Below are 15000 nucleotides of genomic sequence, written 5' to 3'. Positions count from 1 at the left end.
TCGCAATTCGGGAACGCGGGTCTCAATTCCCGTCTTTTCTTCGCTTCCTTCTTCGTCGGTGTGTGGATATATATATATATTTTTTTACAGAAGGAAGATGTTCAGATATTGGTGAGGATGTACCACCGTTTATAGAGGCATACAGACATGAACGCACACACACACACATCACCACCATCATCATCATCATCATCATCATTTCACTCGGTCGCAAATCCTTCCCCAAATGACTTTTTTTCCCTCCTCCTCCTCACCATCATCATCACCATCACCACCATCACCATCATCATCATCATCACCATCATCACCACCACCATCATCACCATCACTTCACTCGGTCGCAAAATCCTAGCCTCGCGATTTCCTTAGCGTCCTGCCCCCTCGACGTCCTGCGCGCATCGCCTTGGAGGAACTTTCCAAAATATCCTATCGCGGACTGATCTTAAAGAGGTTTCGGATCCTGCTCGATCGAGGGGTTTTCGCAATTCGGGAACGCGGGTCTCAATTCCCGTCTTTTCTTCGCTTCCTTCTTCGTCGGTGTGTGGAGATATATATATATATATATTTTTGCAGAAGGAAGATGTTCAGATATTGGTGAAGATGTACCACCATTTATAGAGGCATACAGACATGCACGCACACACACACACATCACCACCATCATCATCATCATCACTTCACTCGGTCGCAAATCCTTCCCCAAATGACTTTTTTTCCCTCCTCCTCCTTACCATCATCATCATCATCACCACCATCACCATCACCATCATCATCACCATCCTCATCAACATCACTTCACTCGGTCGCAAAATCCCAGCCTCGCGATTTCCTTAGCGTCCTGCCCCCTCGACGTCCTGCGCGCATCGCCTTGGAGGAACTTTCCAAAATATCCTAAGGCGGACCCCGATCTTCCAAAGTGCGTTTCGGATCCTGCCTGATCAGGTCGAGGGGTTTTCGCAATTCGGGAACGCGGGTCTCAATTCCCGTCTTTTCTTCGCTTCCTTCTTCGTCGGTGTGTGTGGATATATATATATATATTTTTTTTTACAGAAGGAAGATGTTCAGATATTGGTGAAGATGTACCACCATTTATAGGCATACAGACATGCATGCACACACACACACATCACCACCATCACCATCATCATCATCATCATCATTTCACTCGGTCGCAAATCCTTCCCCAAATGACTTTTTTTTCCCCTCCTCCTCCTCACCATCATCATCATCACCACCATCATCACCATCACCATCCTCATCAACATCATTTCACTCGGTCGCAAATCCTTCCCCAAATGACTTTTTTTCCCTCCTCCTCCTCACCATCATCATCATCATCACCACCATCACCATCACCATCACCACCACCACCACCACCATCATCACCATCATCATCACCATCACCACCCTCATCATCATTTCCACACTCGGTCGCAAATCCCAGCCTCGCGATTTCCTTAGCGTCCTGCCCCCTCGACGTCCTGCGCGCATCGCCTTGGAGGAACTTTCCAAAATATCCTAAGGCGGACTGATCTTCAAAAAGGTTTCGGATCCTGCTCGATCGAGGGGTTTTTTCGCAATTCGGGAACGCGGGTCTCAATTCCCGTCTTTTCTTCGCTTCCTTCTTCGTCGGTGTGTGTGGATATATATATATTTTTTTTTACAGAAGGAAGATGTTCAGATATTGGTGAAGATGTACCACCATTTATAGAGGCATACAGACATGCACGCACACACACACACATCACCATCATCATCATCATCATCATTTCACTCGGTCGCAAATCCTTCCCCAAATGACTTTTTTTTCCCTCTTCCTCCTCACCATCATCATCATCATCACCACCACCACCACCATCACCATCATCACCACCACCATCATCATCATCATCACCATCACCACCACCATCATCACCATCCTCATCATCATCATTTCACTCGGTCGCAAAATCCCAGCCTCGCGATTTCCTTAGCGTCCTGCCCCCTCGACGTCCTGCGCGCATCGCCTTGGAGGAACTTTCCAAAATATCCTAAGGCGGACTGATCTTCAAAAGGCTTCGGATCCTGCTCGATCGAGGGGTTTTCGCAATTCGGGAACGCGGGTCTCAATTCCCGTCTTTTCTTCGCTTCCTTCTTCGTCGGTGTGTGTGGATATATATATATATTTTTTTTTTTTACAGAAGGAAGATGTTCAAATATTGGTGAGGATGTACCACCATTTATAGGCATACAGACATGCACGCACACACACATACATTTTTGTATGTATGTATGTATGTATGTATGTATGTATGTATCTATGTATGTACGTATGTATGCATGTATCTATCTATGTATGTATATATTCATGCTTGTATGCAAGTATGTAGGCCTATGCAGGTAAGCTTGTATGCAAGTATGTAGGCCTATGCAGGTAAGCTTGTATGCAAGTATGTAGGCCTATGCAGGTAAGCTTGTAGGCCTATATCCACAACTACCGAGTGTTCAGTGCAACACAGAGCCGGTTTCACGAAGCAATACCAGACCCTATTGAGCCAACCAAGTTATTTCGGGCTAAATATAATCTTGCTAATCTATCTCGCCATTAATGATTTTCATCCGCCCAATATAGCCCTGTGGATCGCGTGCAATAATAAGTTTTTTTTATAATCCACGAATCTGCCAGGCGTTGCATAGAAACAATGAGGAAATTTGTGCTTGTCTGAGAATAGAAACATTACAAGAAAATAGGTATAATTAGATAATTATATAAAGGGTACATAAATACATACATACACACATACACACACAAACAAACATAAACACACAATTCTCCGAAATACATAAACAGCCTCACCTAATCCACACACACCCCTGCCTGCCCACACACATCCACTTGCATCCACACGGGGAGGGACTAACCCACACCCCTCACCCCCGCCTAAATCCAAACACTCATATCCACCTACATCCACCTTAAAATCCACCCAACCCAACTTCCACCCATCAAGCCACACCCACACCCACCCCAACATCCATCCCACACCCACCCACCCCAACATCCATCCCACACCCACCCACCCCAACATCCACCCAGCATCCACACACCCATCCCTCTCCCACCCACCCCAACATCCACCCAACACCCACACACCTCCCTCTCCCATCCATCGCCCAACATCCACGCCCAACACCCACACCCCTCTCCCACCCACACCCACCCCAACATCCATCCCACACCCACACCTCCCTCTCCCACCCACCCCAACATCCACCCAACACCCACACCCCCAGTACTCACAGGTTTCAGGTCGCAGTGGATGATGTTTTCCCGGTACAGCAACTTGAGGCACTGCACCAAGGAGAAGGCGAAGCGCTTGATGAGACTGAGACTGAAGCCCTGGTAATTGTTTTTCTTGATCAGCTCGTACAAGTTCAGGCTGTTGGGGGGAGGGAGAGAGAGAAGGGGGAGGGATTAGTAGATGAGTTGGAGGGAGGGAGGGAGGGAGGGAGAAGGGGTGGGTGGGAGGGAGGGAGGGAGGGGGAGGGAGGGAGGGAGGGGGAAGGGGTGGGTTGGTGGGAGGAGGGAGGGACGGAGGGAGAGGAAGGGGTGGGTAGGTGGGTGGGAAGGAAGGGGGGGGGGGAGGAGGGAGATAGGAAGGGAGGAGGGGGTAGGTGGAGGAGAGAAGGGGAGGGAGGGAAGTGGTGGGAGGGAGAGAGGAGAGGGAAGGATGGAGGGAGAAGGAGAGAGAAGGGAGGGGGAGGAGGGAGGAGGGAGAAAAGGGGATTAATAAATGAGTTGGAGGGAGGGAGGGAGAGAAATAAGGCGAGAGAGGGGGAAGGAAGATGGGTGGGAGAAGGAAGGAATTGAGGAGGGAGGGAGGGGAGAGAAGGGGAGGAGAAGGAGAGGAAGGAAAGAGAAAAAGAGAGGAGGCAAGGAGAGGGAGAAGGGATGGGTGGGAGGGAGGAGAGAAGGAGGGAGGGAAATTATTGAGGGAAAGAGAAAAAGAGAGGGAGGCATGGAGAGGGAACGTGAGTGACGGAGAGAGAGAGACAAGGGGAGGGATTAATAGATGATCAATAGTGAGGGAGGGAGGAGAGGGAGGAGGAATTAACAAAAGAGTGAGTTTGATAGAACAAAGGATAAAGCCAAAATATTAGCATATCAAAACCACACACAAACGCACACAATTAAAAAAATGAAAATATAATAACAGTAACAAATATAATTTCATAAAATCAAGAGACAGAAATGGAACTTTACATCCATGATCATAAACAAAGGTTTATATAACAATTAATTACATTATCTATTAAATCTACAATCATGCACAGATTTAGAAGAAAAAAACACCGAATTTACTATTTGATTTCCTACTTTATGGTATATCTTATTCTTTTAGCAATAGCCACATTTTTTCTTATTTTCAATAAATATATTTCTTCTGAACATGAGCATAGACATATAAATATATATAATACAATCAAATCTGCATTATAATGATCTTGGGGGGGAGAAGCAAAATCAAATTAATCAAATAATTGAATTAATGAGTATCAGTCTATTTCATAAGTGAACCTGTGAGAATTCCTAACTTTTTTCGAACTTCTGAAAATGTTGACGTGGCTGAATTGTAAACAGATTACAAATTAATTCACAAATAAATCAGCATGAAAACAGTAATTATGAGAAAGATTAAGATAATGATTAATATGAAAAGGAATACATATTTTTTTTAAATTGATTTCTTTCACAGGTCAGTCAACCTATTTTATTATTCCCATCTGTTTTATATCCTTTTCCGGCAGTTCCTCCTTTCTCCCCAGTCTTTTATTACACCTGCTCCACCTCCTCCTTCACCTGCTCCACCAGCAGCTCTACCAAAGTTATTTTTTTATCTGCTTCACCTTCTCCATCATCAGGCCTCCTTCACCTGTTCCACCTCCTCTACCACCTGCTCCACCTTCTCCTACACCTGCTCCACCTTCTCCTACACCTGCTCCACCTTCTCCTACACCTGCTCCACCTCCTCTACCACCTGCTCCACCTTCTCCTTCACCTGCTCCACTTCCTGTACCACCTGCTTCACCTTCTCTTTCCCCTAATTCATCTCCTTCCTCCTTCACCTTCACACTTTCCATCATCTAACCCCTCACTTCACCTGCTTAATCTTCCATCTTCTCCATCACCTGCTCCACCTTCCCGATCTCCTTTCCTACCTGCTCCATCCTCTCATTCACCTGCTCAAATCAGTCTTCTACCTGCTGAACCTTCTCGATCACCTGCTCACATTTCACCTGCTGGACCTACTCTCCCACCTGCTGATGTTTCACCTTCACCTGCTCAATTTTCTCCATCTCCTAGTTCCACCCTCACCTGCTGAACTTACTCCTCCACCTGTTGAACCTTCTGTTCAATCTTGGCTCCACTTTCTCCAGTGTTATTTGTTCCACCTGTTCCACCTTCATCTCCCTTATTATCACTTCCAGTTACTGTATCTTGTCTTTGATTTCCTCCACTTCTTCCTCCATTTGCTTCACCTTTTCCTTCCACTTTCACTATCCACCTTCATTCCACCTACACTTTCCAGCTTCCCTGCTTCCTTCTCCACCTTCACTTCCACCTACTCCACCTATTTTAATCCACGTCTATATGCACCATGACTGTCCACATCCACCTACACTATCCACCTTCTCCACCTCTTCTACCCACCCCTCCACCCTCCTCCTCCCCCTCCTCAACCCTCCTCCCCTCCTTCCCTTCATCTCCATACCATACTCCACCCTCCTCCTCCTCCCTCTTCCTCTTCCTCTTCCTCTTCTTCTTCTTCTTCTTCCCCCTCCTCCTTCCTCCTTCCTCCTCCACCCTTCTCCTCCTCCACCCTCTTCTTCCTCCTCCTCCTCCTCCCTCCCCCTCCTCCTCCTCCTCCACCCTCCTCCCTCCTCCTCCTCCTCCTTCCTCCTCCTTCCCCCTCCACCTCCTTCCCCCTCCTCCTCCTCCTCCCCCTTCTCCACCCTTCCACTCACCCCATAAGCTCGAAGGTGATACACAGGTGGTTCCGGAAGTAGAAATAGTCCAGCATGTGGATGACGTTGTGGTGGTGGTCGCCGTCGCGTCTCCTCAGGTGGTCTAGGATCTTGACCTCCACTAAGGCCTGGTGGTGGAATCTCTTCTTGTTCCTGTGGTGAATGGAAGGAGAAGTGGAGTGGTTAGCGCGGGTGGAGGGAAGGGTGGAAGAGGAAGGTGTATGTGTGGATGGGTGAGAGGACTGTGGAGTGGAAGGGTCAGTGTGGATGAGGGAATGAGGGTGGGTTGTGTGGATGAGGGAAAGTGTGTGAGTGTGGATGGGGGGATGTGTTTGGTGTGGAAGAGTTGTGGGGATGAGGGAATGAGTTTGGAGTGGAGTGTGGGTAGTGGATGAGGGAAAGAGTGATGTGGAGTATGCTGTGGATGGAAGAACGAATTTGCCGTGGAGTGGTGAGTGTGGATAAGGAAGAGAGTTTGGTGTGTAGTGGCTGTGTGGATGAAAGAAGGATGAGAAAAATGTGGATGAAAGAAGAATGTGAAAAATGTGGATGAGGAAAATATGAGTGTAGATGAGGGAGAGTCTTGGTGTGGTTGTGTGGATGAGAAAAAGAGTTTACAGTGGATTGGGTTATGTGGATGAGAAAAAAGTAAGAGTGTGGATGAGCAAAAGACTACAGACTGGAGTGAAAGAGTATGTGGATGAAGGAAAGACTCTGGTATGGAGTATATTAAGTGGAATGAAGAACAAATGAGTGTGGAAGACAGCAAGATTTTGAAGTGGAGAGAGCAATGTGCATCAGAACAAGATTTTTATATTTTAACGATATAACGGATGCGAATTAAAATGAAAAATAAAACTAAAACTAAAAATAAAAATAAAAATAAAACGAATTACAAAGCGTTAGGAAGATTACGAAGTTCATTTGAACAAGCGTTAAAGAACGTTATGAACAAGAATGAACACGCTGTGACAAAAAAAAACTCAATAACCCAAGGAACAAAGATGAACAGCAATCCATATCATCTATCAATTCGAAAATCTATCAATTCGCAAAAAAAAAAAAAAAAAAAAAAAAAAAAAAAAAACTTTATTTTTTTCCCATTTCAAATACTTTTTTTTAAAATATGCTACGTAGAGAGAGAGAGATAAATGAATGGATAATTTAGAATAGGAGAGAGAGGAGAGAGGGTGAAAAGAGAAAGAAAGAAGGGGATGAGGGAGAAAGGAGGAGAGAGGCAGGGAGAGAAGGGAGAAAATGCGAAGAAAAGAAGGAGGCAAGAAAGGAAAGAAGAAGCGCAAACGAGAAGGGAAAGAAAATTGAGAAAAAATGAAAGAAAAAGGAAGATAAAATGAAAGAAAAGGAAAGAAAAGGGAAAGAAAGAGAGAGAGAGAAAGGAAAGAAAGAGGGAGGGAAAAGGGCAAGAAAAGGGGAGAGATAAAGGAAAGAAAGAGGGAGAAGAGAAAAGGGAGAGATGGAGCGGAAATAAAAACAAAAAAGAAAAAGAAAAGAAAAAGCGAAATGAAAAGAAAAGAAAAAAATTAAGAAAAGTAAAAAAAAAACAAGAACAAAATAAAGAAGAAACGAAAAGAAACGAAAGAAAACGAAAGAAACGAGAAGAAAAAAAATAAGACAAAGAAAAGAAACAACAAAAAACAAGAAAAGAAAATAAGACAAAAACATAAAAAAAGACCAAGAAAAAACAAAAACAATGAAAGAGAAAGGAAGGATCTCCTGTTCTCCCGGGAGTACTCGACTCGGCCACAGATCAGCTGTTCTTAATCATTTCCTCATTAAGCCTGATTGGTTCCTGGGCAGTGATATTACCTAAGTCGACGATACTTATTCACATGTATAATCATACGTACATACATGGATGCATACATACATACATATGTGCATAGATAGATACATTCATACGTACGTACATGCATTCATACATACGTGCATACATACATATATACATACATTATGTTCATACAAACATACATGCATTCACACACGCACACGTACACACACACAGGCACACACACACAGAGGCACACACACACACGCACACGTACACACACAGAGGCACACACACACAGAGGCACACACACACAGAGGCACACACACGCAGAGGCACACACACACACACACACGCACACACACACACACCCACACACACACACACACACACACACACACACACACACGCACACACACGCACACGCACACACACACACGCACACACACACACACACACACACACACACACACACACACACACACACACACACGCACACGCACACGCACACGCACACGCACACACACACACACACACACACACGCACACGCACACGCACACACACACACACACACACACACACACACACACACACACACACACACACACACACACACACACACACACACACACACACACACGCACGCACACACGCACGCACGCACACACGCACACGCACACCCACACCCACACCCACACTCACACCCACACACACACCCACACACACACACCCACACCCACACACACCCACACCCACACACACGCATACACACAAACACACACGCACACGCACACGCACACGCACACACGGTGTCCTACGAAAAGTTGACTGAATTTCCCACCTTTCCATAACCGGGTTGCCTTGTCTGTAATATTTTCTTTGTGTTGTATTTTTTATAGACTATATAGAAAAATGCAAGAGAGAGAGTGTCTCTTCTCTTTCTGTCTGTCTGTCTCTCTTTATCTTTCCGTCTGTCTGTCTCTTTATCTTTCTGTCTCTCTCTTCTCCTTTCACTTCTCTTATTTTCTCCTTTCTAATATCTTTCCTCACTTCTCCTTTCACTTCTCTTATTTTTTCTTTTCTCTTCTTCCTCTTCTCTAATCTCTTTCCTCTCTTCTATTCTCTTATCTCATCTCTTCTCCCTCTCTTTTTTTCTTTCTTCCCCTTCTTAATCACTAACCCGACCTCTATCTCATCCCTTGCCACCCCATCACCAACCCCCCCCCCTCTCGCTTCCTCCCCTCCCCCTACATCCTCCCACTTATCCCTTCCCCATCCCCTCTCCCCTCTCCTACCCCGGTACCCCTCCCCTCTCCCTTCTCTTCCCCCGGTACTCCCTCCCCTCTCCCTCCTCTTTCCCCGGGACCCCTCCCCTCTACCTCCTCTTTCCCCGGTACCCCTCCCCTCTCCCTTCTCTTTCCCCGGGACCCCTCCCCTCCCCCCCCCCCCCCCCCCCGTACCCCTCCACCCTCCCTTCTCTCTCCCCTCTCCCTCCACTCCTTCCCCGGGGCCCCTCTGCTCCTCTCTCCCTCCACTCCTTCCCCGGGGCCCCTCTGCTCCTCTCTCCCTCCACTCCTTCCCCTGGACCTCTCCCCTCTCCTTCCCCTGGACCTCTCCCCTCTCTCCCCTCCGCCACTTCCCCTCATCGCCGTTCCTTCGATCAATATTACGGAGATGAAGGGAGCCCTCACTGGGAGAAACATCACGGGGGGGGGGGGGGAGCACCCTATTTGGGGGGATGGGGGCGAGGGAACAGGGAGGGGACGGGGGAGGAAGAGGGGGATGGGGACAGGGAGGAGAGGGGGGAAGGGGACAGGAGGAGGGTAAGGGGGATGGGGACAGGGGGAGGGAATGGGTGAAGGAGACAGGAGGAGGGAAAGGAGGGGAGGGGGAAGGGAAAAGGGAAGGGGACAAGGAGGGAGCGGGAGGGAGGAAAGAACTGGAGAGGGGAAACAGAGGGAAGGAGGGGGGGGACGCAGGGAAGACGGGGAGGGCAAAGAACAGAGGTAAGAGATGGGGGAAAGGAGGGGGGAGGGCTGGGGGTGTCAAGGAAGACAGGAGGGAGGGAAGGGTGAAGGATCATCCCGAAGAAGAACGTCCCTTGAGGTGGGGAGGGAGAGAGGGAGGGAGGAAGGAAGGAGGGAGGGAGGGAGGAAGGGAGGGAGAGAGGAAGGAAGGGGGAGTGGGAGAGAGGGAGGAAGGGGAAGGCAGAGAGGGAGGAAGGGAGGGAGAGAGGGAGGATGGGGAGGAAGGGGAGGGAGAGAGGGAGGAAGGGGAGGGAGAGAGGGAGGAAGGGGAGGCAGAGAGGGAGAGAGGGAGGAAGGGGAGGAAGGGGAGGGAGGGAGGGAAGGGGAAAAAATGGATAAATCTCTCTACCTTAAGGACAGATCGAAGGAGAATGAAAAGGAAATAAAACGACGGTTAAGAAGGTCCGTTGCAGAGGCCGGTTCTGGCGGTCGTGAGATTTCGTGAAGACGGGAGACGGTGGCGGCGAATCATGTCACTCGGTAATTTCTCTTCTTGTCTCTCTCTCTTTCTTCTTTCCTTCTTTCTTTCTTTCTCTGTCTTTCTTTCGGTAATTTGTCCTTCTTGTCTCTTTCTTTCTTCTCTTTCTTTCTTTCTTTCGGTAATTTGTCCTTCTTGTCTCTCTCTTTCTTTCTTTCGGTAATTTCTCTTCTTGTCTCTCTCTTTCTTCTTTCTTTCTTTCTTTCGGTAATTTCTCTTCTTGTCTCTCTCTTTCTTCTTTCTTTCTTTCTTTCGGTAATTTCTCTTATTGTCTCTCTCTTTCTTTCTTTCGGTAATTTCTCTTCTTGTCTCTCTCTTTCTTCTTTCTTTCTTTCTTTCGGTAATTTCTCTTCTTGTCTCTCTCTTTCTTCTTTCATTCTTTCTTTCGGTAATTTCTCTTCTTGTCTCTCTCTTTCTTTCGGTAATTTCTCTTCTTGTCTCTCTTCTTCTTCTTTCTTCCTTTCTTTCGGTAATTTCTCTTCTTGTCTCTCTCTCTCTTTCTTTCTTTCGGTAATTTCTCTTCTTGTCTCTCTCTTTCTTTCTTTCGGTAATTTCTCTTCTTGTCTCTCTCTTTCTTTCTTTCGGTAATTTCTCTTCTTGTCTCTCTCTTTCTTCTTTCTTTCTTTCTTTCGGTAATTTCTCTTCTTGTCTCTCTCTTTCTTTCTTTCGGTAATTTCTCTTCTTGTCTCTCTCTTTCTTTCTTTCGGTAATTTCTCTTCTTGTCTCTCTCCTTCTTCTTTCTTTCTTTCTTTCGGTAATTTCTCTTCTTGTCTCTCTCTTTCTTCTTTCTTTCTTTCTCAGTCTTTCTTTCGGTAATTTGTCTTCTTGTCTCTCTCTTTCTTCTTTCTTTCTCTGTCTTTCTTTTCGCTCCTTCTTTCATTTTTCTTTGCTTTGGTTTTTCTTCCTTTCCATCTCTCTTGTTTTTTTTTCTTTCTTTCTTTCTTTTCTTTTTCTGTCTGCTTGTTTTCGTTTTTTTTACTACTCATTTAGTCTCTTTGTTTTACGTAAACCCTTCCTCCTCTCTTTGTCCATATTTCTTTCTTTCCTTTTGTCTTTCGTCGGTTTCTCACCCTCTGTTGCTATGTCCCTCTCCTCTCTTCTTCGAATATGGGTCAACTTCTTTTACTAATTTTTTTATTTATTTATTCATTTTTTGCAGTGGATCTAGCATTCCATAAATTCATTATGAAGAATAGACACATATACACAAACGAGGCTTACGATATTCTTTCTCTCTCTCTCTCTCTCTCTTTCGCTTTCTCTCTCTCTCTTTCTCGCTTTCTCTCTTCCTTCCTCTCTCTCTCTCTCTCTTTCGCTTTCTCTCTCTCTCCCTTTCGCTTTCTCTCTCTCTCTCTCCTCTCTGTCTTTCTCTCACTCTTTCGCTTTCTCTCTCTCACTCTTTCGCTTTCTCTCTCTCTCTTTTTCGCTTTCTCTCTCTCTCTCTCTTTCGCTTTCTCTCTCTCTCTCTTTCGCTTTCTCTCTCTCTCTCTTTCGCTTTCTCTCTCTCTCTCTTTCGCTTTCTCTCTCTCTCTCTTTCGCTTTCTCTTTCTCTCTCTCTCTCTCTCTCTCGCTCTCTCTCGCTCTGTCTCTGTCTCTGTCTCTGTCTCTGTCTCTCTCTCCTGTTTTCTATCTTCTCTATTTCTCCTTCTCCTCCATTCTCTTTCTCTTCTCTCATAGCCCACCCCCCACCCCCACCCCACCCCCACCACACACACAACCCCCAGAACTCACCTGATGATCTTGATGGCCACGTGTTCCCCTGACCTGTGATCGATGGCGCGAATGACCTGTCCGAATGACCCCTTGCCGATGACCTCTAGGATCTCGTAGCGGTAACTGATGTGATCGTGCATGACCTGAGATAAAAAAAAAGGGAGGGGGGGAGAGAAAAAATGTTATTGGATTATTATTATTATTTTTTTTTTTCTTTTTTTAAGGAATAATGGTAATGGTAATAATCAACTGGGTTGGTTGGCCTGTTGGTCGGTTATGGTGGTGGTTTATGGCGGGAATTTTGAACAAATAGGATTTTTTATATTTTTTGTTTTAGTGTATAATCACCCTCATTAGCATTATTACTACGATATATTATCAATATTATTGTTATTATTACTGTTGTTGTTATTATCATTGTTATAATTATTCTTGTTATTATTATCATTATTACTAATATCATAATTATTATAATTCCCTGTCCTAACTCCCTCCTCTTCCATTCCCCCCCTTCCCACCCTCCCCCTCCTACCTCCCTCTCCCTCGCCCTTCCCCCTCCATTCCCTCCCTCCCTACCTTCTTCCCTCCTTCTTCCCTACCTCCTTTCCTTCCCCCCACCCCCTACCCTTCTCATTCCCCTCCCTACCTTCCTCCCTCCCCTCCTCTCCCCTTCCCTCCCTCTCTTCCTACCCCCCACCCCTACCCTTCTTCCCTCCCTCCACACCACCCCCTCTTCATAACTCACCTTATTATAACTGCCGTTCTCGTTGTCGTTCAGCTCCCTCCCTCCTCCTCCCTCCCTACCTCCCTCCCTCCATCCCCTTCCCTCCCATTCCCCTCCCTCTTGCTACCTTCCTCCCCTCTTCCTACCCCCTACCCCCCCAACCTCCTCCCCCACCCCACCCTCCCTCCCCTCCCCACCCCCAGCCCTCCGTCCCTCCGTCCCTCCCTCCCCCTACCCCCTCCATCCTCGCACCCCACCCCCACCCCCTCTGTCCCTCCCACCTTCACCCTCTTCATAACTCACCTTATTATAACTGCCGTTCTCGTCGTCGAAGCCCCCGTTCACCTCCCTCCCTCCCCTCCCATTCCCCTCCCCTCTCCACCATCCCATTCCCTTCCTTCCTCCCTCCCTCCACTCCCCTCCACCCACCTCCACCCCCTCTACCCCCTCACCTTATTATAACTGCCGTTCTCGTCGTCGAAGCCCCCGTTCAGCTGCGCCCCCAATCTTCCTCCCCTCCCCCTACCCCCTACCCATTCCCAACCCCCTCCCACTCCCTCCCCCTCTTCCTACCCTCTACCCCCAACCTCCCCCCACCCCTACCCTTCTTCCTACCCCCCTACCCCCTCACCCTTTTTCCCTCCTCCCTCCCACCCCACCCCCACCCCCACCCCTCTGTCCCTCCCACCCCCATCCCCCTCTACCCCCTCACCTTATTATAACTGCCGTTCTCGTCGTCGAAGCCCCCGTTCAGCTGCGCCCCTTCCTCGCCGTGGATCTTGCGGGCGTCGAGGCCCAGGTAGAAGATCTCCGGGTAGGCCTCGATCTCCCGCCGCTCGTACTCCGTCAGCCGCTCGCCGTAGAGCTTGAGGGCTTCTGCGAGGGGGGGCGGTGGGGAGAGAGGGGAGAGAGGGGAGAGAGAGTTATTAAAAAGGAGAACAAAAACGGAGAGGGGAAATTGTTATTATTATCTCTATTATTATTATCATTATTATTATTATTATTATTATTATTATTATTATTATTATTATCACTATTATTATTATTACTATTATTATTATTATCATTATCATCATCATCATTATTTTTATTATCATTATCATTAACATTATCTTTATTATTATTATCATTATTAATATAATTATTTTTTATCATTATTATCCTTATATTTATCCTTTTTTTGTGTGTGTCGGGGGGGGGGAGAGCGGTTGTTTTGGGATTGGTGACGGAGGGGTGGAGGGAGGGTGAGGGGGAGGGGAGGAGGAAAGGGAAGGGGAATAAAGTGTGAGTTTGGTTTTGAGTGGGAGGGGGAGGGAGAGGAGGAGGGGAGGGAGGGAGATGAGAAGGGGGGTGTTGGTGTGAGCTCGGGTGGGGGTGGGGGTAGGGAGAACAGGGAGGGGAGGGGAGGGGAGGAAGGGGAGGGAAATTAGGTGTGGTAGTGTGAAGGGGAGGGAGGGGAGAGTAGGAGTAAATCTGTGTGGTTTTGAATTTACTTTGCGTGGGGTGGGGAGGCAGGGGGAGAAAAAAAGGGAAGTGAAATATGGCTGTAATTTCATTACAGAGAAGAGGAGAGAGAGAGAGAGAGAGAGAGAGAGAGAGAGAGAGAGAGAGAGAGAGAGAGAGAGAGAGAGAGAGAGAGAGAGAGAGAGAGAGAGAGAGAGAGAGAGAGAGAGAGAGAGAGAGAGAGAGAGAGAGAGAGAGAGAGAGAGAGAGAGAGAGAGAGAGAGAGAGAGAGAGAGAGAGAGAGGAGACAAAGACAAAGAGAGAAACAGAGACATACATACAGAAACAAGAGACAATCAAACGAATCAGAACAAGAAAGCCAATGAGAAAGAGCACAACACTGACCAACAAACCCAAAGCCCCCTCTAGTCCCTCCCCCCCTCCCCCAGCCCCTCTACCAACAGACCCCATATCCCCCTCCCCCTCTCCCTCCCCCTTCCCTCCAGCCCCTCTCTCTCTCCCCTCCCCCAGCCCCTCTCCCCACACACCTCCTCTCCCTCCCTCCCCCAGCCCCTCTCCTCCACAGACCCCCTCTCTCTCCCCCTCCCCCCAGCCCCTCTCCCCACAGACCCCTCCCTCTTCCTCCCCCCAGCCCCTCCCTCATGCCCCTCTCCCCACAGACCCCTCTCTCCCCACAGACCCCCTCTCCTCCCCATTAACCCCCCTCTCCCTTTCCCCATAGACCCCTTCCTCACCCCTCATCCTCCTCCGTCACCCACCCCCAGCCCCTCCCCCTCACCCCAACCCCTCTCCCCACCCTCC

General features: G+C 47.7%; 1 protein-coding gene across 2 annotated transcripts in view; it reads right to left on the bottom strand.

Moving 5' to 3' along the window:
* Window positions 1-15000, bottom strand: part of LOC113811197 (dual specificity tyrosine-phosphorylation-regulated kinase mbk-2) — a 228031-nt gene that overhangs the window by 29700 nt on the left and 183331 nt on the right. For both annotated transcript variants that reach the window (XM_070139009.1, XM_070139010.1), the window contains 4 exons: window positions 13448-13611; window positions 12030-12154; window positions 6007-6159; window positions 3281-3419 (listed from right to left, as the gene is read on the bottom strand). In XM_070139009.1, the coding sequence (XP_069995110.1) occupies window positions 3281-3419; window positions 6007-6159; window positions 12030-12154; window positions 13448-13611 (581 nt within the window). The remainder of the gene's footprint in view (window positions 1-3280; window positions 3420-6006; window positions 6160-12029; window positions 12155-13447; window positions 13612-15000) is intronic.

Source organism: Penaeus vannamei, chromosome 25 (genome assembly GCF_042767895.1).
Source record: "Penaeus vannamei isolate JL-2024 chromosome 25, ASM4276789v1, whole genome shotgun sequence".
In the NCBI taxonomy this organism is placed as follows: domain Eukaryota; kingdom Metazoa; phylum Arthropoda; class Malacostraca; order Decapoda; family Penaeidae; genus Penaeus; species Penaeus vannamei.
The sequence above is the reverse complement of the archived record's forward strand: the minus strand, read 5'-3'. Positions and strand labels throughout refer to the sequence as shown.